The sequence below is a fragment of the Neolamprologus brichardi genome, chromosome 3, assembly GCF_056152115.1.
Source record: "Neolamprologus brichardi isolate AB-2024 chromosome 3, ASM5615211v1, whole genome shotgun sequence".
In the NCBI taxonomy this organism is placed as follows: Eukaryota; Metazoa; Chordata; class Actinopteri; order Cichliformes; family Cichlidae; genus Neolamprologus; species Neolamprologus brichardi.
In genome coordinates this window covers 916,724-944,385 of record NC_142106.1, presented here as the reverse complement: position 1 = coordinate 944,385, position 27,662 = coordinate 916,724, and the positions used below count along the sequence as shown (strand labels likewise).

The window sequence follows — 27,662 nt, the reverse complement described above, 5'->3', positions numbered from 1 at the left end:
TTGGGCAAACCTTCCGTTTTTAAATGTGTTGTATAAATAAATTGGATTTGGATCTTCCCCACTGACCTTTGACCTTCAGCTGTACATGGATCTTCTTCAGATCGTCTCCAGCCCTGCGGGTGGTGCAGATGTAGTTACCACTGTCAGAGACTGTGGTGTTTCTCAGAGTGAGGCTGAGGTCTCCAGTCTGCAGAGCGTCGACTCTCATCGACTGAAGTAACGATGGTTCTGATCTTTAAGATCCGCTCTGCAGACGTACGTGGACTGTTGGGACCTTGAACTCATCACGGTCCCTCACTGCTGGTGTGGCACTCCTGGAAACATCAGCTGGTACCTGACAGGACAGCAGGACAGACTCCGCCCTCTCAAACAGCTCCACCCCTGGGGCATGCTGGGAGTCTGAGGACAGAAACATGAAGCAGGTGTGATCGAGTGCAATGAAACGAAGCTGCAGGACAGAAGAACTCCAGAGGTGAACGAGGAGATGACACTGAAGGATAGATGTGTAGCATCTAAATCACACATGGTTTTAGGTCATTATGGGCGGAGTCTCAGAACTTTAACTGCAGTTTCAGACCCTGCTGCTGGAAACACTCGACTCATCATGCAGGACAAATTTCCAGCATGTGACTAGAGAAGATCCCAACATCCATCCTTTTCTGGTAAAGATGATCAGAGTGCTAAAACAGCTTCTTTCTATATGTGCTAGTCATAAATCATCTTTACTCCTAATCAAAGATATAATTCACATATAAATCTGATCAATACGTTAAAGGAGAAATGTAGCTTGTCAGATAAAGGAGAGAAGAAAAAGCCGAGGATTGTTAGACATGATGATGGAGCAGCGACCACAGAATACCTACATCACCTCAGAGTTCCCGTTACCTTCAACTCACCTGTAGAAACAGTCAGAGCAGACAGCAGCAGCACACACACACCTGCAACAGGAGGACAGAGGTCACTAAAGGTCACCAAAGGTCAGCGGTCATGATGAGGACAGACAGGTGTAGGAACATCAGCTCACCTGCAGCAGAAACAGGCCTGAAACTGAAGAACACACTGATCAGAGATCAAATGGTCACATGACCAAGACAAGCATTCAGACTGCAGTGATTGGTTGCTGTTCCTACACATCAATAACCCACAGCGCCCTCCAGTGGTGGAAACACAGATAATACATGTGGAGAAACATGAAGGAGACTCACAGCAGGCAGCCATCACCTCCAAAGCTCTGCTCCCCGACCTCCTACATCACACAGAGCAACATCAGCACAGGAGGAAACAACTCACTGAACATCGTTAAACATTAGGAAACATCCTCACTTGGACAGGATCTTCAGTATTTCTGCGCTCAGACAGAAAAGTTTCATGAAATCCTTCATTTGAATCTGCTGCTCTGTGAAGAGATGAAGATGTGACTCCAGAGTCTCCAGCTGAACCATCATCTATGTGAAACCAGATAAAAGTCAACTAACGCTGACCACGACCATTAGAAACGCCTTCACCTCCAGAATGAGCGAAGCTTAATAGAGGGTGGAGCTTAGCTGGCATCTCTGAGCATCATCTCGGTTAGAAACAGGAAGTAGGCGATCAGGAGTAAAGTCTGACTGTCACTCTCAGAGAGCCTCGGGTTAAAGGGGTTACCTGGTTAGTCCAGGTGAGACATACCTCTCTGTTTCCTCCACAGAACCACACCTCCAACCAGGACCAGGACTACAGGGAGGACCAGGAGATAAAGAGGAAGGGAGGAGGAAGAGTGTGGAGAGGAAGAGGAGGGAGTAGCGAGAAGAAGAGGACAAGTTGTACTGGGAGAAGAATCTGCAGGAGAGATGATGAAGATGGTTCAGTCAGTTCATTATCAGGTCACCAGGCTGGTTTGTATCTATAAACAGGAAGTGATGTCATTGTCCTGACCTCTGACCCTCAGAAAGCTCTCTGGAGACTTTCCATCCTCATTAGTAGAACAGGAATAGAAACCTTCATCAGACCGCTGGACTTTAGTGAGGATGTGCTTTGGTTTAGGATTATGTTCAAGTGGACTCCCTTTAATGAAGAAATAAGCTGCAGCTGTTTTCCCATTGCTGCACTGCAGAGTGACATCACTTCCTGTCCACACAGGAAGGGCTGGGATCAGCAGAATCACACCTTTAACTGACAAACAGAGACAAAACAATGAGATCCAATCATTTGGTTAAGCAGTTTGTAGCAGTCACAGTGGTGTGACTGCTACAAGCCCTCTTTAATGTCGAGGGTTTATGATGTCATTAGTGTGCGCCCTCTCTGTGATTTATGGGAGCAACGTGTGTCGCTACCCGATCCGTACCGGAAACCCGATCGGTACCCCGCACGCGCGAAAGGTGTCTACTTCCGGTCGTAGCGTTTTACGATAGTTATGGGTCAGAGTATCGGTTAAGATGTTAAGAATAATAAGTTTATCTTAAAATGTTTGCAATAATGAAGCATTTCAGTACAATGTAGACAAAAACGAAAAATAAAAAGATAGTTACGGATCGGGACTCCCCGATCCTTACTGCGCATGTGCAAAGTCGGACCGTACAAATCGGGTCTACCCAATCCGTACCGCGCATGTGCAGATGTTTTCTTCTCCTTCTGTTCGTTTAATGGCAGTTTACTCCCCAGTGTACGAGGATACTGCCACCTGCTGACCGAGCGAATGAACCCTATTGTAAAATGAATTGGCGTCATTACAAACGTGTGTTAAATTTGATTTAGTGATAGTCGAGTGTGTTTATGCTTGTCTGTGTGGAGAGGATAGACTGGAATAGTGATGATGATGTCCGCTATCACTGTCAATTGTCAGTAAACACTTAATCTGGCTGATGAATCTTCACTTGACACATTGCTAAATCACTATTATTAAGTCTGTAATTAGGCGCCATTCTTCTTATTTTACGGCGCTGTTGTTCAATCGGGAACGCTCTCTGTTGAGGAGAAAAGCATGAATTTGTTTGTATACGGATTATCCATTGTTTAAATGTCCCGGGCAGTCGAAAAGGAGGCAGAGCTGTTGAGAAATACTAGGAGCTAACTGGGCGCTAACCGTATCGTTCAAATATATTGAATGTCGCAATGTTGGCAAAGAGAGGAAGTGACGTAAGATTTGCGCATGCGGGGTACCGATCGGGTTTCCGGTATGGATCGGGTAGTGACAACGTGTTTGCACGCAAATACATGGAGAAAGACGGACTTTATACAGTGGGGCAAAAAAGTATTTAGTCAGCCACCGATTGTGCAAGTTCCCCCACTTAAAATGATGACAGAGGTCAGTAATTTCCACCAGAGGTACACTTCAACTGTGAGAGACAGAATGTGAAAAAAAAATCCATGAATTCACATGGTAGGATTTGTAAAGAATTTATTCGTAAATCAGGGTGGAAAATAAGTATTTGGTCAATAACAAAAATACAACTCAATACTTTGTAACATAACCTTTGTTGGCAATAACAGAGGTCAAACGTTTACTATAGGTCTTTACCAGGTTTGCACACACAGTAGCTGGTATTTTGGCCCATTCCTCCATGCAGATCTTCTCAAGAGCAGTGATGTTTTGGGGCTGTCGCCGAGCAACACGGACTTTCAACTCCCGCCACAGATTTTCTATGGGGTTGAGGTCTGGAGACTGGCTAGGCCACTCCAGGACTTTCAAATGCTTCTTACGGAGCCACTCCTTTGTTGCCCGGGCGGTGTGTTTTGGATCATTGTCATGTTGGAAGACCCAGCCTCGTTTCATCTTCAAAGTTCTCACTGATGGAAGGAGGTTTTGGCTCAAAATCTCACGATACTTGGCCCCATTCATTCTGTCCTTAACACGGATCAGTCGTCCTGTCCCCTTGGCAGAAAAACAGCCCCATAGCATGATGTTTCCACCCCCATGCTTCACAGTAGGTATGGTGTTCTTGGGATGCTACTCAGTATTCTTCTTCCTCCAAACACGACGAGTTGAGTTTATACCAAAAAGTTCTACTTTGGTTTCATCTGACCACATGACATTCTCCCAATCCTCTGCTGTATCATCCATGTGCTCTCTGGCAAACTTCAGACGGGCCTGGACATGCACTGGCTTCAGCAGCGGAACACGTCTGGCACTGGGGGATTGGATTCCCTGCCGTTGTAGTGTGTTACTGATGGTGACCTTTGTTACTTTGGTCCCAGCTCTCTGCAGGTCATTCACCAGGTCCCCCCGTGTGGTTCTGGGATCTTTGCTCACCGTTCTCATGATCATTTTGACCCCACGGGATGAGATCTTGCGTGGAGCCCCAGATCGAGGGAGATTATCAGTGGTCTTGTATGTCTTCCATTTTCTGATGATTGCTCCCACAGTTGATTTTTTCACACCAAGCTGCTTGCCTATTGTAGATTCACTCTTCCCAGTCTGGTGCAGGTCTACAATTATTTTCCTGGTGTCCTTCGAAAGCTCTTTGGTCTTGGCCATGGCGGAGTTTGGAGTCTGACTGGTTGAGGCTGTGGACAGGTGTCTTTTATACAGATGATGAGGTCAAACAGGTGCCATTCATACAGGTAACGAGTGGGGGACAGAAAAGCTTCTTACAGAAGACGTTACAGGTCTGTGAGAGCCAGGGATTTTCCTTGTTTGAGGTGACCAAATACTTATTTTCCACCCTGATTTACGAATAAATTCTTTACAAATCCTACCATGTGAATTCATGGATTTTTGTTTTCACATTCTGTCTCTCACAGTTGAAGTGTACCTCTGGTGCAAATTACTGACCTCTGTCATCATTTTAAGTGGGGGAACTTGCACAATCGGTGGCTGACTAAATACTTTTTTGCCCCACTGTATACAATGGTAGCATACACAGTATGAGATTATGGATATGGTTGTGGAAATATGCAAGACATAAACTATATAGCTTAACATAACTATTGTACCACTACTATTCCTGTTTATAGACATGTACGCAATAAATATACATATGTATACATATACAGACATATATACCTGCACACGTCCGTACACATGAAGGTCCATTATGCATGAGGTGGTGACCGTGGATGTTCACAGTGACTTATGACATCGTATTGAGGAGTTATAGAGTCTAACTGCTGTTGGATGAATGATCTGCCAAAGCGCTCCTTCCTGCAGCGAGGGTGTTTCAGTCTCTGACTAAAGGAGCTGCTCAGCCCACTCACATACTCATGCAGTGGGTGATGTGGGTTGTTCATGATGGATGTCAGCTTTACTAACATCCTGACAACATGAGTATACTGCACTCACTGCTGTTCCTGTCGGTGGCGCTGTCACTTGGTGTTCGCTCGCTCTGTGGTATAGTATCACTTCCTGTTCCTGCTCAAACACAGTGGTGTTTCTGAGTAGCTTATTTGCTTAGCAGTTTAATTAAACAACTTCTAAATACATCCTTTTTTTCACAGTATAATCTTCACGTGCTTCATCCGAAGCACACTTTCTGTGTACTTACTACCTAATTTATAGCCAAAGTATTCACTCACTGTCTCTGTACTTTTTCGCTAGCTTAGCTCGTAGCCGACCCGTTAGCACCATGGCTACTTCACCCGTCCCTTCTGCACTTTCTTGCTCATTGTGTCAGATGTTTAGTTACTCCTCGGCCTCCTTTAGCGGTAATGATATCTGTAACAAATGTAGCATATTTGCAGCTCTGGAGGCCAGGATTACTGATCTGGAGACTCGGCTTCGCACCTTGCACTCACCCTTAGCTAGCCAGGCCCCTGTAGCTGGTGCAGCCGAAGATAGCGCAGGCCCCGCTAGCTGTACCCCGGCAGACCCCAAGCAGCTGGGGAAAGGCTGGGTAACGGTGAGGAGGAAGCGTAGTCCTAAACAGAAGCCCCAGGTACACCACCAACCTGTTCATGTGTCTAACCGTTTTTCCCCACTCGGTGACACACCCGCTGGGGGTCAAACTCTGGTAATTGGTGATTCTGTTCTCAGACATGTGAAGCTAGAGACACCGGCAACCATAGTCAATTGTCTTCCAGGGGCCAGAGCAGGCGACATTGAAGGAAATTTAAAACTGCTGGCTAAGGGTAAACGTAAATTCAGTAAAATCATAATTCACGTCGGCAGTAATGACACCCGGTTACGCCAATCGGAGGTCACTAAAATCAATATTGAATCGGTGTGCAACTTTGCCAAAACAATGTCGGACTCTGTAGTTTTCTCTGGTCCCCTCCCCAATCAGACCAGGAGTGACATGTTTAGCCGCATGTTCTCCTTAAATTGCTGGCTGTCTGAGTGGTGTCCCAGAAACGATGTGGGCTTCATAGATAATTGGCAAACCTTCTGGAGGAAACCTGGTCTTGTTAGGAGAGATGGCATCCATCCCACTTTGGGTGGAGCAGCTCTCATTTCTAGAAATATGGACAAATTTATTAAACCCCTCAAAACATGACTATCCAGAGTTGGGACCAGGAAGCAGAGTTGCAGTCTTACACGCCTCTCTGCAGCTTCTCTCCTCCTGCTACCCCCCCAAAAACCCATCTCCATAGAGACTGTGTCTGCTTCCAAAAAGACAAAAAACAAACTAAAAACCAGCAACAAACAACTTAAACATTTACAAAGAAAGAACAATACAGTATCCACATCTGAACCAAAGAGCAAAACAGTGAAATGTGGTTTATTAAATATTAGGTCTCTCTCTTCCAAGTCTCTGTTAGTACATGACTTAATAAATGATCAACAAATTGATTTACTCTGCCTTACAGAAACCTGGTTGCAGCAGGATGATTATGTTAGTTTAAATGAATCAACACCCCCGAGTCATTCTAACTACCAGAAATCTCGAAGCACAGGTCGAGGGGGCGGTGTGGCAGCAATTTTTCACACCAGTCTATTAATTAATGAAAGACCAAGACAGACTTTTAATTCATTTGAAAGCCTGATGCTTAACATTATCCACCCTAGCTGTGAAACTCAGAAACCAGTCTTACTTGTTATCATCTATCGTCCACCTGGGCCTTACACAGAGTTTCTGTCTGATTTCTCCGACTTTATATCTGATTTAGTTCTGAGCTCAGATAAAATAATAATTGTGGGTGATTTTAACATCCATGTAGATGCTAAAAATGACAGCCTCAACATGGCATTCAATCTGTTGTTAGACTCAATTGGTTTCTCTCAAAATGTAAAAGAACCCACCCACCACTTTAATCACACTCTAGATCTGGTTTTAACATATGGCATAGAAACTGAACATTTAACAGTGTTTCCTGAAAACCCTCTCCTGTCTGATCATTTCTTGATAACATTTACATTTACAATAATTGATTACGCAGCAGTGGAGAGTAGACTTTATCAAAGTAGATGTCTTTCTGAAAGCGCTGTAACTAAATTTAAGAATATAATCCAGCCACTATTATCATCGTCAATGCCCTGTACCAACACAGAGCAGAGTAGCTATCTGAACGCTACCCCAACAGAGGTTGATTATCTTGTTAATAATTTCACCGCCTCACTACGTACGACTCTGGATACTGTAGCTCCAGTGAAAACTAAGGTCTCTAATCAGAAGTACATGACCCCGTGGTATAATTCTCAAACACGTACCCTCAAGCAGACGACTCGTAATCTGGAGAGGAAATGGCGTGTCACAAATTTAGAGAATCATCATTTAGCCTGGAGAAATAGTTTGTTGCTTTATAAGAAAGCCCTCCGCAAAGCCAGAACAGCTTACTATTCGTCACTGATTGAAGAAAATAAGAACAACCCCAGGTTTCTCTTCAGCACTGTAGCCAGGCTGACAAAAAGCCAGAGCTCTTTTGAGCCAACCATCCCTTTAACGTTAACTAGTGATGACTTCATGAACTTCTTCACAAATAAAATTTTTATCATTAGAGAAAAAATTACCAATAATCATCCCACAGATGTAATATTATCTACAGCTACTTGTAGTTCCATTGATGTTAAGTTAGACTCTTTTTTTCCAATCGATCTTTCTGAGTTAACGTTAATAATTACTTCCTCCAAACCATCAACGTGTCTTTTAGACCCCATTCCTACAAAACTGCTCAAAGAAATTCTGCCATTGATTAATTCTTCGATCTTATATATGATCAACCTATCTCTAATAATCGGCTATGTACCACAGGCCTTCAAGGTGGCTGCAGTTAAACCTTTACTCAAAAAGCCATCTCTAGACCCAGCAGTCTTAGCTAATTATAGGCCAATCTCCAACCTTCCTTTCATATCAAAAATCCTTGAAAGAGTAGTTGTCAAACAGCTAACAGATCATCTGCAGAGGAATGGTTTATTTGAAGAGTTTCAGTCAGGTTTCAGAGCTCATCACAGCACAGAAACAGCTTTAGTGAAGGTTACAAATGATCTTCTTATGGCCTCTGACAGTGGACTCATCTCTGTGCTTGTCCTTCTTGACCTTAGTGCAGCATTCGATACTGTTGACCATAATATTCTATTAGAGCGATTAGAACATGCTGTAGGTATTACAGGTATTGCACTGCAGTGGTTTGTATCATATCTATCTAATAGACTCCAATTTGTGCATGTAAATGGAGAGTCCTCTTCACACACTGAGGTTAATTATGGAGTTCCACAAGGTTCAGTGCTAGGACCAATTCTGTTTACATTATACATGCTTCCCCTAGGCAGCATCATTAGAAGACATAGCATACATTTTCACTGCTATGCAGATGACACCCAGCTCTATCTGTCCATGAAGCCAGATAACACACACCAATTAGTTAAACTGCAGGAATGTCTTAAAGACATAAAAACTTGGATGGCCACTAACTTTCTCCTTCTCAACTCAGATAAAACTGAGGTCATTGTACTCGGCGCTGAAAAGCTTAGAAATTTGGTATCTAACCAGATTCTTACTCTGGATGGCATTACCTTGGCCTCCAGTAACACTGTGAGGAACCTTGGAGTCATTTTTGACCAGGATATGTCCTTCAACGCACATATTAAACAAATATGTAAGACTGCGTTCTTCCATTTGCGCAACATCTCTAAAATTAGAAATATCCTGTCTCAGAGTGACGCTGAAAAACTAGTTCATGCATTTATTACTTCCAGGCTGGACTACTGCAATTCATTATTATCAGGATGTCCAAAAAACTCACTGAAAAGCCTTCAGTTAATCCAAAATGCTGCAGCAAGAGTACTGACAGGGACTAGAAAGAGAGAGCATATTTCTCCCGTTTTGGCTTCCCTTCATTGGCTTCCTGTTAAATCCAGAATTGAATTCAAAATCCTGCTCCTCACATACAAGGTCTTAAATAATCAGGCCCCATCTTATCTTAATGACCTTGTAGTACCATATCACCCTATTAGAGCACTTCGCTCTCGCTCTGCAGGCCTACTTGTTGTTCCTAGAGTATTTAAAAGTAGGATGGGAGGGAGAGCCTTCAGTTTTCAGGCCCCTCTTCTGTGGAACCAGCTTCCAGTTTGGATTCGGGAGACAGACACTATCTCTACTTTTAAGATTAGGCTTAAAACTTTCCTTTTTGCTAAGGCATATAGTTAGGGCTGGACCAGGTGACCCTGAATCCTCCCTTAGTTATGCTGCAATAGATGTAGGCTGCCGGGGGATTCCCATGATGCATTGAGTTTTTCCTTTCCAGTCACCTTTCTCACTCACTATGTATTAACAGACCTCTCTGTATTGAACCGTATCTGTTATTAATCTCTGTCTCTCTTCCACAGCATGTCTTTATCCTGTCTTCCTTCTCTCACCCCAACCGGTCGCAGCAGATGGCCGCCCCTCCCTGAGCCTGGTTCTGCCGGAGGTTTCTTCCTGTTAAAAGGGAGTTTTTCCTTCCCACTGTCGCCAAAGTGCTTGCTCATAGGGGGTCATATGATTGTTGGGCTTTTCTCTGTATCTATGAAGCGCCTTGAGGCGACATTTGTTGTGATTTGGCGCTATATAAATAAAATTGAATTGAATTGAATTGAATTGAATTGAATCCTCCCCTCACCAACCACCTCCACAGACTCCAGGTGACATCCCAGCACGGAGCTAGCCCTCCACACCAGTTTGTCAATCCTGTCCCTGTCCGTGCATCCACTCCCCCAGCAGGCCACTGCATAGAAAATAGCAAATGCTACCACAGTGTCATAGAATGTCCTTAACAGAGTCCTGCAGGTATTTAAGGTTTATTCAAGAGCTAGAGAGATGGTACGTGTGGTTTTAGAAATTTGAACAGAAAAGAAGGCAATCAAAATTATTGGATTTGTGAAGTTGAACTTAATAAACTGTTCGTAAACAACCAGGTTGCTTCGTTGATAACGGCTCGATGAGTTATTCTGTGTTTGATCCAAGCTTCAGATACTGTAGCTGTCCTGATGTCGTGGAAATGGACCTTCCGTCCCCTAGTCGTCACTGTCCCCGTCTCCATGGAGATTGTTAAAATAGTTTTATCTTTGCGTCATCGCTCGACTGCCAAACTTGTTTTGTGATCTGACTCTGTGAGCAAATTCTGGCTCACCTTTAATAACTCTCTACAGGTCAGTTCATGTAACCTGCTTGACTACAGGATGTGTGGTTACCCTGTCAACTTCAGGTTTAACTCATATCGTACCTGGCTACACAGTCATGGTAACCATGGATACACTACTGTCTTAAAAACATTATATCAAAGTGTTTGTTGTTTGTGAAGACGCAGTACTGCAGGGTTGTCAGCAGGTGGCAGTGTTGATCACAGTGACATATAGTTATTATGGGCCGTCTGGTTGTAATGCATGGCTGTGACCAGCAGAGGGCTCACGGCTCACCTCTGTCTATAACTCATGCTCTTATATAACTGAGGCTCTTATGTAAAACACATGAAACAGTCTGAGCACTGACAGAAAACTCACCCATCCTCCGGGAAGATGCTTGTCTCCATGACAACATCCTCAGGAACACATCACTGCACAGGTGATGTGTTCACTGCATCCAGGACCCCCCAATGAAATACACATAAATAGTCTTTTGTTGTTTAATTTCTTGCTTTTTTTTATTCGCTGTTTGAACACAAGGACATTTTCAGGCAGGAGAAATCAACCAGTTACAAGCAGGTAACAGTAGATGACATCATACAGCAGGAACCTCTGATTGGTCAGGCCCTTTCTTTAAAGGAAGACAATTGGTGGACAGGAGTACAGGTAAGTGGGGGTGTTTCCCCGACGGAGCTGAGGACACTGAGTGTGTGTGTGTGTGTGTTGTCATGCTCAGTCCCATGGTGGAAACAGAAACACACATACAAACAAATAAATAACAAACAAAAGCAAACATTAACGACCTCGTTAACTAACCTAACTCACCCAGGTGAGCGCTAATTGATTTTCTAACTAAGGAGCCAATCAGCTGCAGCCACACAAAAAGGAAAAGAAGAAACGAGGTGACATCATCACACTAAAGCTGCGGGAATGGAAACTAAAGCTAGCTTCCGATTGGCTGTGAGTTCAGCTGCTTCCGTGGCAACAAACGAGGAGACATTTATCATGGCCGATAAGACAAACCAGTTAGTGAACTGGTTTGTGGTTTCTGGACTGGGAATGATGTAGAAGATGTGGTTCATTATCAGAGAATTGAGAACTGACTCCAGACTGGCTGATTGATCAGTCACCTGACTATGAGGTCATTAATTACTGTGATTGGTCGATGTCTGAGTGTTTCTGTGTTCACATGTCTCATCTCTGACTTTAGTGTAAACAAACACGTCGTAAACAAACAAATAAATAAACAATCAATAAAGTGTACATCAAGGGATCAATAATTCTCTCTTTGATTCATGCAGACTGATCCACCATGGAGGTGAACACTGGCCCTGTCACCGGCCTCCAGTGGCAGTGACATCAGACTATGTGTGCGTGCTGATTGGTCGGTTTGAGGGTGGGTGTGTCTGAGTTAAAGCTGCACCGAGGGGTCCTATCAGAGAAAGAAACTGTGTGTTTACAACTACCAGGGAATCCACTGAGAAACAGACACTTTAAACAGTCAGTGAACGCATCGCGATCATGGTCAGTAAATGCATCATGACCTTGGTCAGTGAACGCATCATCATCATCATGGTCACTGAATGCATCATGAATATGGTCAATAAACGCATCATGACCCTGGTCAGTGAACGCATCATCATCATCATGGTCACTGAATGCATCATGAATATGGTCAATAAATGCATCATGACCCTGGTCAGTGAATGCATCAAGACCTTGGTCAGTGAACGCATCGCGATCATGGTCAGTAAATGCATCATGGCCATTGTCAGTAAATGCATCATGACCATGGTCAGTGAACGCATCGTCATCATGGTCAGTAAACGCATCGTCATCATGGTCAGTGAACGCATCGTCATCATGGTCAGTGAACGCATCAAGACCTTGGTCAGTGAACACAACATGGAAATATAAAATACAGCTGGTCAGTGTGAGGCTGTAACAGGAAGTGGAAACATCTGGATGAGTGCAGCTTTCACGTGTTTGTGTGTGTTTGTGTGTGTGTGTGTCTGTGTCAGTGTGTGTGTCTATTTGTCGTTGATTCGGAGTTTGAAGGAGACGCGTCCGGCGAACTTGTCCCTGTCACTGCCGGCGGCGAGCGTGTTGGAGGTCACTTTACACTCCACGTTGATGTCTGTGTTCAGAGAGGCGTTCAGGAACTTCACGGCCACTAGAGGCTGAGTGTAGTTCACCTGAGACAGTAAACACATCGCATGTCAGTATTAGTACAGTACTCTGTGTGCACTGAGTGAATACTGAGCGAGTACCTGGGCCTTCTTGCCGTAGTACGGGTAGTACATGAGGTTGAAGGTCCCATTAGGAGGATAATAAGCCAGAAGTCCGATCTTGTCGCTGTCCTCCCTCTGCACACAAACACACTGATCAATACTTCTGACTGGTCGTCAATACGCTTCAATAACCTGTAACTGGAGGTTACTAACACGTAACTCTGCTGTGATTCTGTGATGGAGGCACTAAGGGACTCTATCATGATCTACTTCCTGGGCTGCTGGTCTTACCCACTCATTTTCACCCACTCTGTACCTCTGAGGATGGAGACGACACAGGTGAGATGAAGACAGGTTCACAGACAGACAGACAGGTTTACAGAAGGACAGGTTTACAGACAGACAGGTTTACAGACAGACAGGTTCACAGACCTTTGCTGCACAGGTGACATAAGGAGACTGTCTTTCCTTCCCCGGTAACATCCCGATCACCTGCAGCAGGTAGAAGAACAGCTCGTGAGAATGTCATTGGAGGGTTTGAGGTTAAAAGTCTCTTTTGATTGGCCGCTTTCTGAAACCTACAGACAGGAAGCACTTCCTCCTGTGGCAAAATCATTTTCAGTAACACTAGAGTGTAACTGGGCTTAACATGGGGGTCAGAGGTCATACCCGGTTCAGTTTGATGAGGATGCAGGGCTGTCCTTTGTCGTAACCATAGAAACGATCCAAAACCCCCGAACACTCCTCCAACATCGTCCGATTGAACTGACAGGAACGTTTGGGATTGTTCCTCACCTGCAGAGAGAGCAGGTCAAACAGGTGTAGGTGAGAAAGTCAGGTGTAGGTCAGACAGACACGTGTAGGTCAGACAGACAGGTGTAGGTCAGACAGGTGTAGGTCAAACAGACAGGTGTAGGTCAAACAGAGAGGTGTAGGTCAGACAGACAGGTGTAGGTCAGACAGGTGTAGGTCAGACAGACAGGTGTAGGTCAAACAGAGAGGTGTAGGTCAGACAGGCAGGTGTAGGTCAGACAGGTGTAGGTCAAACAGACAGGTGTCGGTCAAACAGAGAGGTGTAGGTCAGACAGACAGGTGTAGGTCAGACAGACAGGTGTAGGTCAGAAAGACCGGTGTAGGTCAAACAGACAGGTGTAGGTCAGACAGACAGGTGTAGGTCAGACAGACAGGTGTCAGTCAAACAGACAGGTGTAGGTCAGACAGACAGGTGTAGGTCAGACAGACAGGTGTAGGTCAGACAGACAGGTGTAGGTCAGAAAGACCGGTGTAGGTCAAAAAGACAGGTGTAGGTCAGACAGACAGGTGTAGGTCAGACAGACAGGTGTAGGTCAAACAAACAGGTGTAGGTCAGACAGACAGGTGTAGGTCAAACAAACAGGTGTAGGTCAGACAGACAGGTGTAGGTCAAACAGACAGGTGTAGGTCAGACAGGTGTAGGTCAAACAGACCGGTGTAGGTCAAACAGACAGATGTAGGTCAGACAGACAGGTGTAGGTCAGACAGACAGGTGTCAGTCAAACAGACAGGTGTAGGTAAAACAGACAGGTGTAGGTCAAACAGAGAGGTGTAGGTCAGACAGACAGGTGTAGGTCAAACAGGTGTAGGTCAAACAGACGTAGGTCAAACAGACCGGTGTAGGTCAGACAGACAGGTGTAGGTCAAACAGGTGTAGGTCAAACAGACAAGTGTAGGTCAGACAGACAGGTGTAGGTCAGACAGATAGGTGTAGGTCAGACAGATAGGTGTAGGTCAGAAAGGCAGGTGTAGGTCAAACAGACAGGTGTAGGTCAGACAGACAGGTGTAGGTCAGACAGGTGTAGGTCAAACAGACAGGTGTAGGTCAACCAGGCAGGTGTAGGTCAGACAGACAGGTGTAGGTCAAACAGACAGGTGTAGGTCAAACAGACAGGTGTAGGTCAACCAGGCAGGTGTAGGTCAGACAGACAGGTGTAGGTCAGACAGGTGTAGGTCAAACAGACAGGTGTAGGTCAACCAGGTAGGTGTAGGTCAAACAGACAGGTGTAGGTCAAACAGACAGGTGTAGGTCAGACAGACAGGTGTAGGTCAGACAGGTGTAGGTCAAACAGACAGGTGTAGGTCAACCAGGCAGGTGTAGGTCAGACAGACAGGTGTAGGTCAAACAGACAGGTGTAGGTCAGACAGGTGTAGGTCAAACAGACAGGTGTAGGTCAACCAGGCAGGTGTAGGTCAGACAGACAGGTGTAGGTCAAACAGACAGGTGTAGGTCAACCAGGCAGGTGTAGGTCAGACAGGTGTAGGTCAAACAGGCAGATGTAGGTCAGACAGACAGGTGTAGGTCAAACAGACAGGTGTAGGTCAGACAGACAGGTGTAGGTCAGACAGGCAGGTATGAGTCAAACAGGCAGGTGTGGGTCAAACAGGCAGGTGTAGGTCAAACAGACAGGTGTAGGTCAGAAAGGCAGGTATGAGTCAAACAGACAGGTGTAGGTCAGACAGGCAGGTGTAGGTCAAACAGACAGGTGTAGGTCAGACAGGCAGGTGTAGGTCAGACAGACAGGTGTAGATCAAACAGACAGGTGTAGGTCAGACAGGCAGGTGTAGGTCAGACAGACAGGTGTAGATCAAACAGACAGGTGTAGGTCAGATAGGCAGGTGTAGGTCAAACAGACAGGTGTAGATCAAACAGACAGGTGTAGGTCAGACAGACAGGTGTAGGTCAGACAGGCAGGTGTAGGTCAGACAGACAGGTGTAGATCAAACAGACAGGTGTAGGTCAGACAGACAGGTGTAGGTCAGACAGGTGTAGGTCAAACAGACAGGTGTAGGTCAGACAGACAGGTGTAGGTCAAACAGACAGGTGTAGGTCAGACAGGTGTAGGTCAGACAGGTGTAGGTCAAACAGACAGGTGTAGGTCAGACAGGTGTAGGTCAGACAGGTGTAGGTCAAACAGACAGGTGTAGGTCAGACAGACAGGTGTAGGTCAGACAGGTGTAGGTCAAACAGACAGGTGTAGGTCAGACAGACAGGTGTAGGTCAAACAGACAGGTGTAGGTCAGACAGGTGTAGGTCAAACAGACAGGTGTAGGTCAGACAGGTGTAGGTCAGACAGGTGTAGGTCAGACAGACAGGTGTAGGTCAAACAGACAGGTGTAGGTCAGACAGGTGTAGGTCAAACAGACCGGTGTAGGTCAAACAGACAGATGTAGGTCAGACAGACAGGTGTAGGTCAGACAGACAGGTGTCAGTCAAACAGACAGGTGTAGGTAAAACAGACAGGTGTAGGTCAAACAGAGAGGTGTAGGTCAGACAGACAGGTGTAGGTCAAACAGGTGTAGGTCAAACAGACGTAGGTCAAACAGACCGGTGTAGGTCAGACAGACAGGTGTAGGTCAAACAGGTGTAGGTCAAACAGACAAGTGTAGGTCAGACAGACAGGTGTAGGTCAGACAGATAGGTGTAGGTCAGACAGATAGGTGTAGGTCAGAAAGGCAGGTGTAGGTCAAACAGACAGGTGTAGGTCAGACAGATAGGTGTAGGTCAGAAAGGCAGGTGTAGGTCAAACAGACAGGTGTAGGTCAGACAGACAGGTGTAGGTCAGACAGGTGTAGGTCAAACAGACAGGTGTAGGTCAACCAGGCAGGTGTAGGTCAAACAGACAGGTGTAGGTCAACCAGGCAGGTGTAGGTCAGACAGACAGGTGTAGGTCAGACAGGTGTAGGTCAAACAGACAGGTGTAGGTCAACCAGGCAGGTGTAGGTCAGACAGACAGATGTAGGTCAGACAGACAGGTGTAGGTCAAACAGACAGGTGTAGGTCAGACAGACAGGTGTAGGTCAGACAGGCAGGTATGAGTCAAACAGGCAGGTGTGGGTCAAACAGGCAGGTGTAGGTCAAACAGACAGGTGTAGGTCAGAAAGGCAGGTATGAGTCAAACAGACAGGTGTAGGTCAGACAGGCAGGTGTAGGTCAAACAGACAGGTGTAGGTCAAACAGGCAGGTGTAGGTCAGACAGACAGGTGTAGATCAAACAGACAGGTGTAGGTCAGACAGGCAGGTGTAGGTCAGACAGACAGGTGTAGATCAAACAGACAGGTGTAGGTCAGATAGGCAGGTGTAGGTCAAACAGACAGGTGTAGATCAAACAGACAGGTGTAGGTCAGACAGACAGGTGTAGGTCAGACAGGCAGGTGTAGGTCAGACAGACAGGTGTAGATCAAACAGACAGGTGTAGGTCAGACAGACAGGTGTAGGTCAGACAGGTGTAGGTCAAACAGACAGGTGTAGGTCAGACAGACAGGTGTAGGTCAAACAGACAGGTGTAGGTCAGACAGGTGTAGGTCAGACAGGTGTAGGTCAAACAGACAGGTGTAGGTCAGACAGGTGTAGGTCAGACAGGTGTAGGTCAAACAGACAGGTGTAGGTCAGACAGACAGGTGTAGGTCAGACAGGTGTAGGTCAAACAGACAGGTGTAGGTCAGACAGACAGGTGTAGGTCAAACAGACAGGTGTAGGTCAGACAGGTGTAGGTCAAACAGACAGGTGTAGGTCAGACAGGTGTAGGTCAGACAGGTGTAGGTCAGACAGACAGGTGTAGGTCAAACAGACAGGTGTAGGTCAGACAGGTGTAGGTCAAACAGACCGGTGTAGGTCAAACAGACAGATGTAGGTCAGACAGACAGGTGTAGGTCAGACAGACAGGTGTCAGTCAAACAGACAGGTGTAGGTAAAACAGACAGGTGTAGGTCAAACAGAGAGGTGTAGGTCAGACAGACAGGTGTAGGTCAAACAGGTGTAGGTCAAACAGACGTAGGTCAAACAGACCGGTGTAGGTCAGACAGACAGGTGTAGGTCAAACAGGTGTAGGTCAAACAGACAAGTGTAGGTCAGACAGACAGGTGTAGGTCAGACAGATAGGTGTAGGTCAGACAGATAGGTGTAGGTCAGAAAGGCAGGTGTAGGTCAAACAGACAGGTGTAGGTCAGACAGATAGGTGTAGGTCAGAAAGGCAGGTGTAGGTCAAACAGACAGGTGTAGGTCAGACAGACAGGTGTAGGTCAGACAGGTGTAGGTCAAACAGACAGGTGTAGGTCAACCAGGCAGGTGTAGGTCAAACAGACAGGTGTAGGTCAACCAGGCAGGTGTAGGTCAGACAGACAGGTGTAGGTCAGACAGGTGTAGGTCAAACAGACAGGTGTAGGTCAACCAGGCAGGTGTAGGTCAGACAGACAGGTGTAGGTCAAACAGACAGGTGTAGGTCAGACAGACAGGTGTAGGTCAGACAGGTGTAGGTCAAACAGACAGGTGTAGGTCAACCAGGCAGGTGTAGGTCAGACAGACAGGTGTAGGTCAAACAGACAGGTGTAGGTCAGACAGGTGTAGGTCAAACAGACAGGTGTAGGTCAACCAGGCAGGTGTAGGTCAGACAGACAGGTGTAGGTCAAACAGACAGGTGTAGGTCAACCAGGCAGGTGTAGGTCAGACAGGTGTAGGTCAAACAGGCAGGTGTAGGTCAGACAGGCAGGTATGAGTCAAACAGGCAGGTGTGGGTCAAACAGGCAGGTGTAGGTCAAACAGACAGGTGTAGGTCAGACAGGCAGGTATGAGTCAAACAGACAGGTGTAGGTCAGACAGGCAGGTGTAGGTCAAACAGACAGGTGTAGGTCAGACAGGCAGGTGTAGGTGAGACAGACAGGTGTAGATCAAACAGACAGGTGTAGGTCAGACAGGCAGGTGTAGGTCAGACAGACAGGTGTAGATCAAACAGACAGGTGTAGGTCAGATAGGCAGGTGTAGGTCAAACAGACAGGTGTAGATCAAACAGACAGGTGTAGGTCAGACAGACAGGTGTAGGTCAGACAGGCAGGTGTAGGTCAGACAGACAGGTGTAGATCAAACAGACAGGTGTAGGTCAGACAGACAGGTGTAGGTCAGACAGGTGTAGGTCAAACAGACAGGTGTAGGTCAGACAGACAGGTGTAGGTCAAACAGACAGGTGTAGGTCAGACAGGTGTAGGTCAGACAGGTGTAGGTCAAACAGACAGGTGTAGGTCAGACAGGTGTAGGTCAGACAGGTGTAGGTCAAACAGACAGGTGTAGGTCAAACAAACAGGTGTAGGTCAGACAGGTGTAGGTCAAACAGACAGGTGTAGGTCAGACAGACAGGTGTAGATCAAACAGACAGGTGTAGGTCAGACAGACAGGTGTAGGTCAGACAGGTGTAGGTCAAACAGACAGGTGTAGGTCAGACAGACAGGTGTAGGTCAAACAGACAGGTGTAGGTCAGACAGGTGTAGGTCAGACAGGTGTAGGTCAAACAGACAGGTGTAGGTCAGACAGGTGTAGGTCAGACAGGTGTAGGTCAAACAGACAGGTGTAGGTCAGACAGGTGTAGGTCAGACAGGTGTAGGTCAAACAGACAGGTGTAGGTCAAACAGACAGGTGTAGGTCAGACAGGTGTAGGTCAGACAGGTGTAGGTCAAACAGACAGGTGTAGGTCATACCTCTCCGCTGTCCTCTTGGATGAAGTACTCGTCAGGTGTGCATTCGTCGTTGGTCTGAACCTGATAGCTGTCGTTGTACGCTGCAGACACACAGGTACAGACACACAGGCACAGACACAGGTGTGACAGGTCAGTGGGCAGGTAACCTTTCAGTTGTATTGATAAGTGGTTAAAGAGGCGGGGCTCTTACGGGACAGGAAGGAGTTGAGATTGTGGATGAAGCCGTCCCAGCTCTCGGTGTCTGAGGTGGAGAAGGTGATCTCCAGCTGGTTTCCCTTTGGGCGAATCATCATCCCTGAAACAGGAAGCAGGTCAGCGCTAATCAATCACAGCCGAGCCTGTTGATAAACCCCGCCCCTCTCTGCTGTGGGTGTGGTGTCCTCACCTGGAGTGGCCAGCCGGTCCTGCCAGGTGGGCTTGTAGTCGTCGAGCGTGAGCAGCATGATATACATGGTGAAGGCGAACATGCCGGCCAGACACAGGTAGAAGATCAGGTAGAAGAGCAGGATCAGCCCTGTGGAGGGAGGTGACGCCATGGTTACTCAGAGCACAGCATGCCCCTCCCCCGTTCCCTCCTCTAATGTCATCTTTATAATCCTCTTGTGCTTAGCCCCTCCCCCACCCCTCGATTCATACTGAAGTAGGTCATCGGTGTAAGGGGGAGGGGGAGGTACTGTAATCTGCTCAGCCTCTGTTCCTCTTCATCCATCGTCTGATTCCAGCTGACCTCAGAGGGGCTCTGATGGTCACATGACAATATCTATGGCAGACTCAGGCTCGCCGCCATCATCCAACCACTGAGAGAAGGTGAGAGAATCACACGCTCACTGAGAGCCTTCATTTCCTCATCAGACGTCCTCATGCACACCTGGGAACACTTGCAGGTGACCCTGACGCTGGAGTGCGACCAATTTAGTCGCAAATGCGACCAAATGTTTCAATTGTGCGACTAAAATAAATATTTGGTCGCACCAGTACAACCAACTGTTCGGGTAACAAAAAAAAACTCTCCGTGTGGTCAACAACAGACACATTATGCCCCTATCGTGGACTAAACCAATCAGATATAGTCAGGGGCGGACCTCTCTGATTGGCCGTGGTCCAGTTGAAAGTGCAGGTGGAAGAGAGAGGTGAGTAGTCTGAATAAGGCGATATCGATTCATTAACGGACTCCACACAAAGACGTAAACACAGACCCGACGCATCAGAATCAGCTTTGTCTTTCTCGGCTTTCTCACCTGACGGCCCGTAGACGGACACGCTGTCGGAGCTCAGCGATTCTGATGCATCCGCGTTGTGTTTGCGTCTTTTTGCGCTGATTCTGAGCTGCAGGTTTTGTCTCTCCAACCAAAATTCGCCGAGCCAGCAGCAAAAGAAGCAACAAACTGCGCTTCACATGTGATCAATGTTGTCATGAATTCCCTCTGACTTTTGCTGTTTTGCTTCCACCACGATAAAAATCACACTTCCTGCACAGCTCTCTCTCTCTGTGTACTTCAGGAACAGTTTCCCATCTCAAATCTCTGTTTTCTGCATTATTCATTCACTTATCACCCACCAGTCTACCGTTGTTTACAGCGCTGTCTTTTTCTTTTTTCACTTAAATGACCTCCGACAAGAAAACCTCATTTCTGCTGTTCAATACTGAAGAAATTAAAACTTTTTAAATTTATGCAAAACTGCAGAATATTTTAAGGTTATCTGCTATAAAAAGCCAGACCAGGAAAATCTCCTTCATGTTTTTCTGTTTTATTCTCAGTTACTTTCACACAAAGGCATCTGCTGTGATGTTCACAATGCTGATGAAGTCTCACATGTATCAGTACTGATAAATGATCAGAATTATGATATTTCTGACTGTCTGAGGCTAAGTTGAATCGAATCAGGACTTTGAGAACCAGAATCGAATGGATGATAGAAATCAGTGATGATACCCAGCCCTAGTGAGCAGCCTAGGCCTGACAGAAGTGGACGTAGCTGTGGGTAATAAATGCCCAAGTGTCCCCACTGCCTTTCAGCAGCATCCAGCAGCAAACAGGTCGTCAGAGGAGCCGAGATGATGATTAAGTTTAACATTTTCTACAATATTGACAAAGCACTTTAAGCACAAGTTTGTTAGCTAATAATTTAGAAATGAATATTGTCTGTATGGACTTCCCCCCAAAGAAAGTGCACATGTAAAACTGCAGTGTTAAGCAATGCGGTTGAAAAATGTGAGTGCAACCCTGGCAAAAAGTTAGTCTAGAGCCCTGCGATAGTGGCAGAGAGCTGGTGGAGAACACACCTCACTGTCCTGTATGTCCCCCATCACTGACTTCATCACAGTAGATGTCTTTCTGAAAGTGCAGTAGCTGAGTTTAAGGATATAATCTACCCACTGTTGTCACCGTCAACGCCCTGAATGCTACTCCAACAGAGGTTTTACCTGTTCACTGTGACAGCCAGTGGGCTAGCCTTGCTTTCCTGTCTCTTTCAGGTGTCTAGTTGGTGGAGCTGACCCAGTTTCAGGTGCAGCACACCTTAGTAGGCCAGTCCCCAGTGTGTTATAACTCCTTCTTCCTTCTTGGCTCCTCATGCTTCCCTGGGTGATCGAGAACTTATCCTGACATGGTGCATTCAGCCATGGATGTCGCACCACTTGATCTGTTTTTAGGTTTCTTTACTTTGTTCCATTAAAATAGCTTATAGCATATTGAGCCTTTGTGTGGTCTCTCTCTTCCTTGTCACATCTTCTGAGCCCGGTCGTGCAGTTATTTTGGTCTGATTTCTTTCTGATGTTTCATTAAGAGCTCTGTATTACCTTGTTAGATAAATTGGTGACTTGTAGACACAAGGTCAGCTATGGAGTCCCACAGGGTTCAGTGCTAGGACCAATTCTGTTTACATTATACATGCTTCCCTTAGGCCAGGGGTCTCAAACCTGTGGCCTGCAGGTCACCTGCAGTCCATGTCATCCCCACTTGCGGCCCACATATTGACGTGAAGAAACATTTTTAAAATTATTCAAAAAATGATTTAATATTGATGCAATGTGAGCAGAGTTTTACAGGCATAGCACTAAAGAATGTAGCCTCATGGGTAGGGATGGGTATCGTTTAGGTTTTATCTGATACCGGTGCCAAACCGGTACTTTTGAAACGGTGCCGGTGCTTAAACGGTGCTCAAACCGGTGCTTAAAGAATGGAGAACACAAACTTTGTCCAAAAACCTCTCATGTTCAGCTGTTTTTTTGTAAAAAGATAACAATGTTAGCCTTTTCTGCAGCTATGGGGCATATATGGTATCACTCTTGGCTGGAAGCAGCTTAAACAATGGAAAAAACACAAACTTTGTCCAAAAACCTCTCATGTTTAGCTGTTTTCCACTTTTTCTTTGGTCATTTTAGCCTTTTTGTCCAGGGTGAAGGGAGTATCTGCCATCAAACAAGAAGATAGCCGCATGTAGCTATGATGGTGTTTGCTAGTTCACCTTACATGCATTAATGTAATAACGTGGTTAGCCTACTCAACGTAAATTACACACGAACAACATTAAGCTACTCACGCAGAGAAGAACGGCTGCTGCTGCATCATCATCCTCATCATTTCTGCTACACTGGCAGGGCTAGGGGCCAGGACTCTCCTCTTCGGGTTTTTGGGGGATGTTGCTAACTCCGGGTCGATAACAGGCACCACACCCGCAGTAGATGTGCTCGGTGTGAGGCCGAAAACGGCGCTTCCTGCACTTCTGTACCATTGATTCATTAATGTTGAATTCTATCACAGCTGCTCTATTCCCGTGTTGTTGCAGCAGTATATTAATGACTAACCTCATATTGTGGATGGATTATCTCAGTTGTTCTCCTGACTGAAGCTTGGTCCGTTTACAGCATCCTGCTATGCGATTGCATTTGTCTCTAACCATGGAGAACCCTCATGCTAACTTTTATTGAGTGGAAAAAAGTTAGCGTTCATCCTCCAGCTTCACTGTGTTATGCTAACATAGCTGTGTAGCTAGCGATCAAAAGCACATCATTATATAGTCAAGTCAAAATGTATTTCTACAGCACATTTAAAAGACATCAAAGTGCGTCACAATAAAACCGCAATGCGGCCAGAACAAGAAACAAATAGTACAATGATACTTAAAATTGCCTTTAGCTGGTGTAGCGCATACCCAATGAAGTTCAAAGTGATTTGTTTCAAAAGCTAAGTTAAACAAGTGTGGTTCTAAGCGTGATTTGAAGGATTGAATTGATTCCGATGTATGGAGTTCGACTGGGAGATTATTCCAGAGTCTAGGAGCAGCAATGGCTGGTTGTTAAACGAGACCTTGGTTGCATTAGGAGCAGTTGGCTGGAGGATCTTAGTGCTCGCCTTGGGTTGATCAAGGAGATCAGTTAGGTAGCTAGGGGCCACGTTAGTTAGACTTTTAAAAGTGAGAAGAAGGATTCTGAAACCAATGCGATATTTGTGCCAGTGTAAGTTAGCGAGGACAGGGGGGATGTGCTCATGCCTTCTAGTGCCGGTTAAAGGCCACACGCTTGATCTGGTCATCCAGTTTGGACGTGTGCATTACGGATGTACGGATGCTTCTCCGCGGCCTTTACTAACTCTACTTTTTATGATATCTACTGTAATACAGCTATATCGGCTGATGAACGTGCTAACTCCTTTATTTCAACATGCTCCTCAATTTCAGACATTGTGGCTCCATTAAGGACTTAACGCTTGAAGCCCACATTCAGCCACAACCATGGCTCAATGAATCCACTCGCGCTCTCTGGCGGGAATGTCGCCGAGCTGAGAGGAGATGGAAAAAAGACAAACTTACTTTATAAACTATTACTTTATAGATAAGATCTCAGCACTAAGGAGCCATATCTGCCGGCAGTCTGAATGCTCTGTGGCTTTCCAACACGTATCCTTTTCGACTTTAAAAGAAATAATCGATCATTTGAGAAGCTGCAATACGCTGCATGACACTCTTCCTTCCTTCATTAAGGAAGCTCTGACCACCGTTGGATCCTGTATCTTACTTTTAATGAACTCCTCCTTGTCATCAGGCTGTGTTCATACTGCCTTCAAACACGCAGTTGTGCAACCAGTTATGAAGAAAAGCCACTCTGACCCCAACAGCCCGATTTCTAAACTTCCCTTCATGTCGAAAATGTTAGACATTAGTTTTATCTACCAGCCAACTTCAGTAACCCTGCAAACGTCACTGCTGTTTAGTTTCTGTCTTCATTTATGTTGGAAGTGACAGCAGAGCTGTGTGTTTCTTCACTGTGACCTCTGACCTCAGAGAAACACTGTGTCACTGCTGTGAACCGGTGCTGTGTGAATAAAGCTGAGGTGACTGGTTCCACCCAGAGCACTACCTCCATCAGCTCTGTCCAAACACACCTGGTTCCTCTTCAGAAGAATCTAGAACCTTCTATAACACTGGTTACACACACTAAGCTCCCTCCTGAAAAACCGCGACCTCACTGTGCTCTAACTGCCTGATTCTGGATGTTTTGTCTCCACCCACTATGGTCATGTGACCAGTAGAGTGACTACAACCTCCCTCTGAGTCAGTGCCATGTACTGTCCCTTTAAGGAGCACTCTAACATATCTGCCCGTGTGTGTGAGTGTGTCTTAATCTGGATTAAGCAGACGCGTTTGATTGGATGGTACTCTGAACACACACACATTAAAGAATGACCTTCAGACAGGACATGGCTGTCAGAGGGCGAGCGAGCATCACTCTCACTCAGAGAGAGAGAGGCCGCCAACATCACTGCTTCAGTAGTGGTCGTCATGAGAGTCAGCTGATCAGGGCCGATCAGGGTTATTGATCAGCTGTGATCAGTTATCACTGTAACAGAATCAGACAGACGTTCCTCCTGATGTTCGATCACATCGACCGTCAGTAACTGAAGTCTGTGACTGATCTCTGAGGCCACCTGTGACACAGCGAGCTGATTGGACCGTGGGACAGATCACCTGAGGATGGAGCTCTGAGCTCACAGACACACCTGGAAACAGCTGGAAACAGCTGACCTCAAACACACCTCTTCAGGTGCAGCTGACTCAGTCTGAGACAAACCAGATTTAAGCCGAGGTGCAGACCAACAGAGCTTTCATCCAATCAGACACAGCCTGGGACGATCACCTGAATGCATCCAGGTAAGCAGACGCTCAGGCAGTGTAAGCATGTACAGTGAGATTCACAGCAATAGGACGAATCTAAACCCACGTCACCTGTGACGGGCAGGTACACCTGGACAGGTGGGAGCCGCCTGCTGACATCAGGAGCTCAGGTGTGTTAGTCCTCAGCAGCTGTTCACAGGTAAACCCTCTGCTAACACAGCTCCAATACTCATTGATTATAATCAATACATCAGTTCAGAGCTGAAACATCGTCTGCCCGAGGGTCCCGCCCCACAGTTTGGAAACCACCGGCTGCCCTCTGCTCGATCAATGATCAGAGTGGCTGATAAACGGACCGTTAGCAGATCGATCAGTAGTCAATAATCAGCTGTGCGCGCGCACAGATGCCGTGAACACACGAACCGATTCGCGGAGACGCGCACGGATGCCGCGGTACTGACCCCAGCTGGCGGCGGTCCGGCCCAGCAGCTCGTGCGTCCTCGGGTTCCAGAAGAATTCCCGCCACTCACTCGAGCCCTTCCGGTCGTCCTCCTTAGAGCCGGACATGATGGAGCAGACGGAGGTGATGGAGGTGATGAAAGACGAGGTGATGATGGAGGCTCTCCAAGTCCCTGATGACGAGGATGCGGCTGACGGAGCGCGCGGACACTCGCTCTCTGGGATAAACCCCTCCCCTTCAGCGCCCGCTGACGTCACCGCGCGGCTCGCCAATCGCGGCGCAAGGAGACCCCGCCCTCTGCGGGATTGACAGACCGTGACATCATAGACCGGACCGTGGGGGGGAACGTGACCGTGACGTCACTCACGTGTACCATAACCAGCAGCTGATCGACTGAGCAGACGTCATCACGCACGGCCAATTTATTAGAAACACCCGAGAACTGTAATCAGAGTGTTTTAGTAATGCCTGAGGACATGGCAGATAAAGTACAAATACCACAGGTTAGTATATAATTATACTGATATACTACACAAACTGTGTACAAATACTACAGGTTCATAAATACATGTATGTGTTAGTTATTACTGTATTCAGCTTACAGTCAAAAAAGTATTAAGTCTCTTACAAAAAGTGTTTTTAAAATGTTGTCTTACTTCTTTAAAGTATCTGAGTAACAGTTCTTACAGTGTGATCCAGTGCAGAACGCCAGCTATGGGACCAAAGAGTAACTGATGTATTTGAAGCAAAGACAATATAACATTTAAAAGGGTAAAAACAAGTCATAAATTAGCCAAACTGCAGTGGTTTAGCACCTGTAAAGGACGTGCAGCAGCAGACTGGAAGTGATGGAGAGACGGGTGTTGAAGGCCCAACCAGAGAGAGGTGCAGCAGTCCAGTCTGGATGTGGGATGTAGCTGCAGGACGAAAGCTTTATCGTTAAAGCAAACATGTGTTATTATCATATGACTGGATCAGATAAAACAGCTGGATCTCCTTCTCCCAATGACTGCAGAGCCTTCAGCCTCCTATTTTGTTTCTATCCTCTACGTTCAGCATGAAGACCAGTGAAACGTGTTAAACGTGTCTTTTTGCAGCCTACAGCACATTTAAACAACAGAAGCTGAACCAAAGTCTTTCAGAGACAGGAACATCCATGGTCTCCCAGAAAAACTTTCAAAATAAAAGCTGAAGGGTGTGTTTTGTTGTGGTAACTACTGTGGAAAGGTAAAGTCCCAGTTGTTGAGCGATCATTAAAATGTGTTCAGAATTGGTAAAATGATGACTGATGTCACCGCCTGCGCTACATAAGTTAAAAGTATCAGTATTGGTATCAGTGATCGATAGCAAAGCTTGCAGTGGTGCAAACAGTGTGAAACAGTGTGACAGCTGAGAGGATGATGGAAGTCCAGACAGGCCGAGTCTGTTTAACCCTTTAAGACCTACCATAGAACCAAGTCTGCCAGAGCTTATATTATATGTTTACATGCTGTGGAGCCATTTTTGGGAGCATTTCAAGTTGTTATACATCAATACAACCATTACAGCCTAAATTTTAATGATATGTCTGCATTAAGTGCATAGTAATTACATAAATTGCAAAACAATGCAATAAACTACAAAAAAATTGAAAATCGTTTTTGTTTTTTTAACATATATTTCTAGTTAGAGAAATTTAAGAGGCTTATCCCTCAAAACTGTAAATAAAAAAAAGTTGCACAAAATAGTTTCCCACCACAGGAAATTTATTTTGAGTGTCTTCATAGTTTTATTTTTGAAATACACCAATTTTTATACACTGCAGGAAAAACGAAAATAAATATTATAGTGCAAATTTGCAAAAAAGCAGCATATGCATCAAAATAAACTATTTCCAGCAGTGCAATATGAGTCCTAAGCATCCCAG

At 46.0% G+C, this 27,662-nt stretch overlaps 1 protein-coding gene across 2 annotated transcripts; it reads right to left on the bottom strand.

Moving 5' to 3' along the window:
- Positions 1-10,941: 10,941 nt before the first annotated feature.
- On the bottom strand, positions 10,942-26,013 carry atp1b2a (ATPase Na+/K+ transporting subunit beta 2a). 2 transcript variants are annotated; one of them, XM_087831228.1, is made up of 9 exons: positions 25,758-26,013; positions 19,568-19,696; positions 19,373-19,477; positions 19,183-19,262; positions 13,351-13,476; positions 13,114-13,173; positions 12,973-12,999; positions 12,721-12,816; positions 10,942-12,645 (listed from the first exon to the last, which is right to left on the bottom strand). In XM_087831228.1, the coding sequence occupies exons 1-9, from the start codon at positions 25,861-25,863 to the stop codon at positions 12,481-12,483; spliced, it is 894 nt and encodes a 297-aa protein (XP_087687354.1). In that variant the 5' UTR covers positions 25,864-26,013; the 3' UTR covers positions 10,942-12,480. The 2 variants fall into 2 exon arrangements, with proteins under 2 accessions (XP_087687354.1, XP_087687353.1); XM_087831227.1 differs by lacking the exon at positions 12,973-12,999.
- Between the last annotated feature and the right edge of the window lie 1,649 nt (positions 26,014-27,662).

Excerpts from the sequence above, each read along its gene's own strand:
- atp1b2a (XM_087831228.1), bottom strand. The coding sequence starts at position 25,863 with ATGTCCGGCTCTAAGGAGGACGACCGGAAGGGCTCGAGTGAGTGGCGG. Across the intron at positions 19,478-19,567 it reads GGACCGGCTGGCCACTCCAG|GGATGATGATTCGCCCAAAG; the intron begins GTGAGGACACCA and ends TTCCTGTTTCAG. Across the intron at positions 13,477-19,182 it reads TCCAAGAGGACAGCGGAGAG|GTGAGGAACAATCCCAAACG; the intron begins GTATGACCTACA and ends CTCTCTCTGCAG.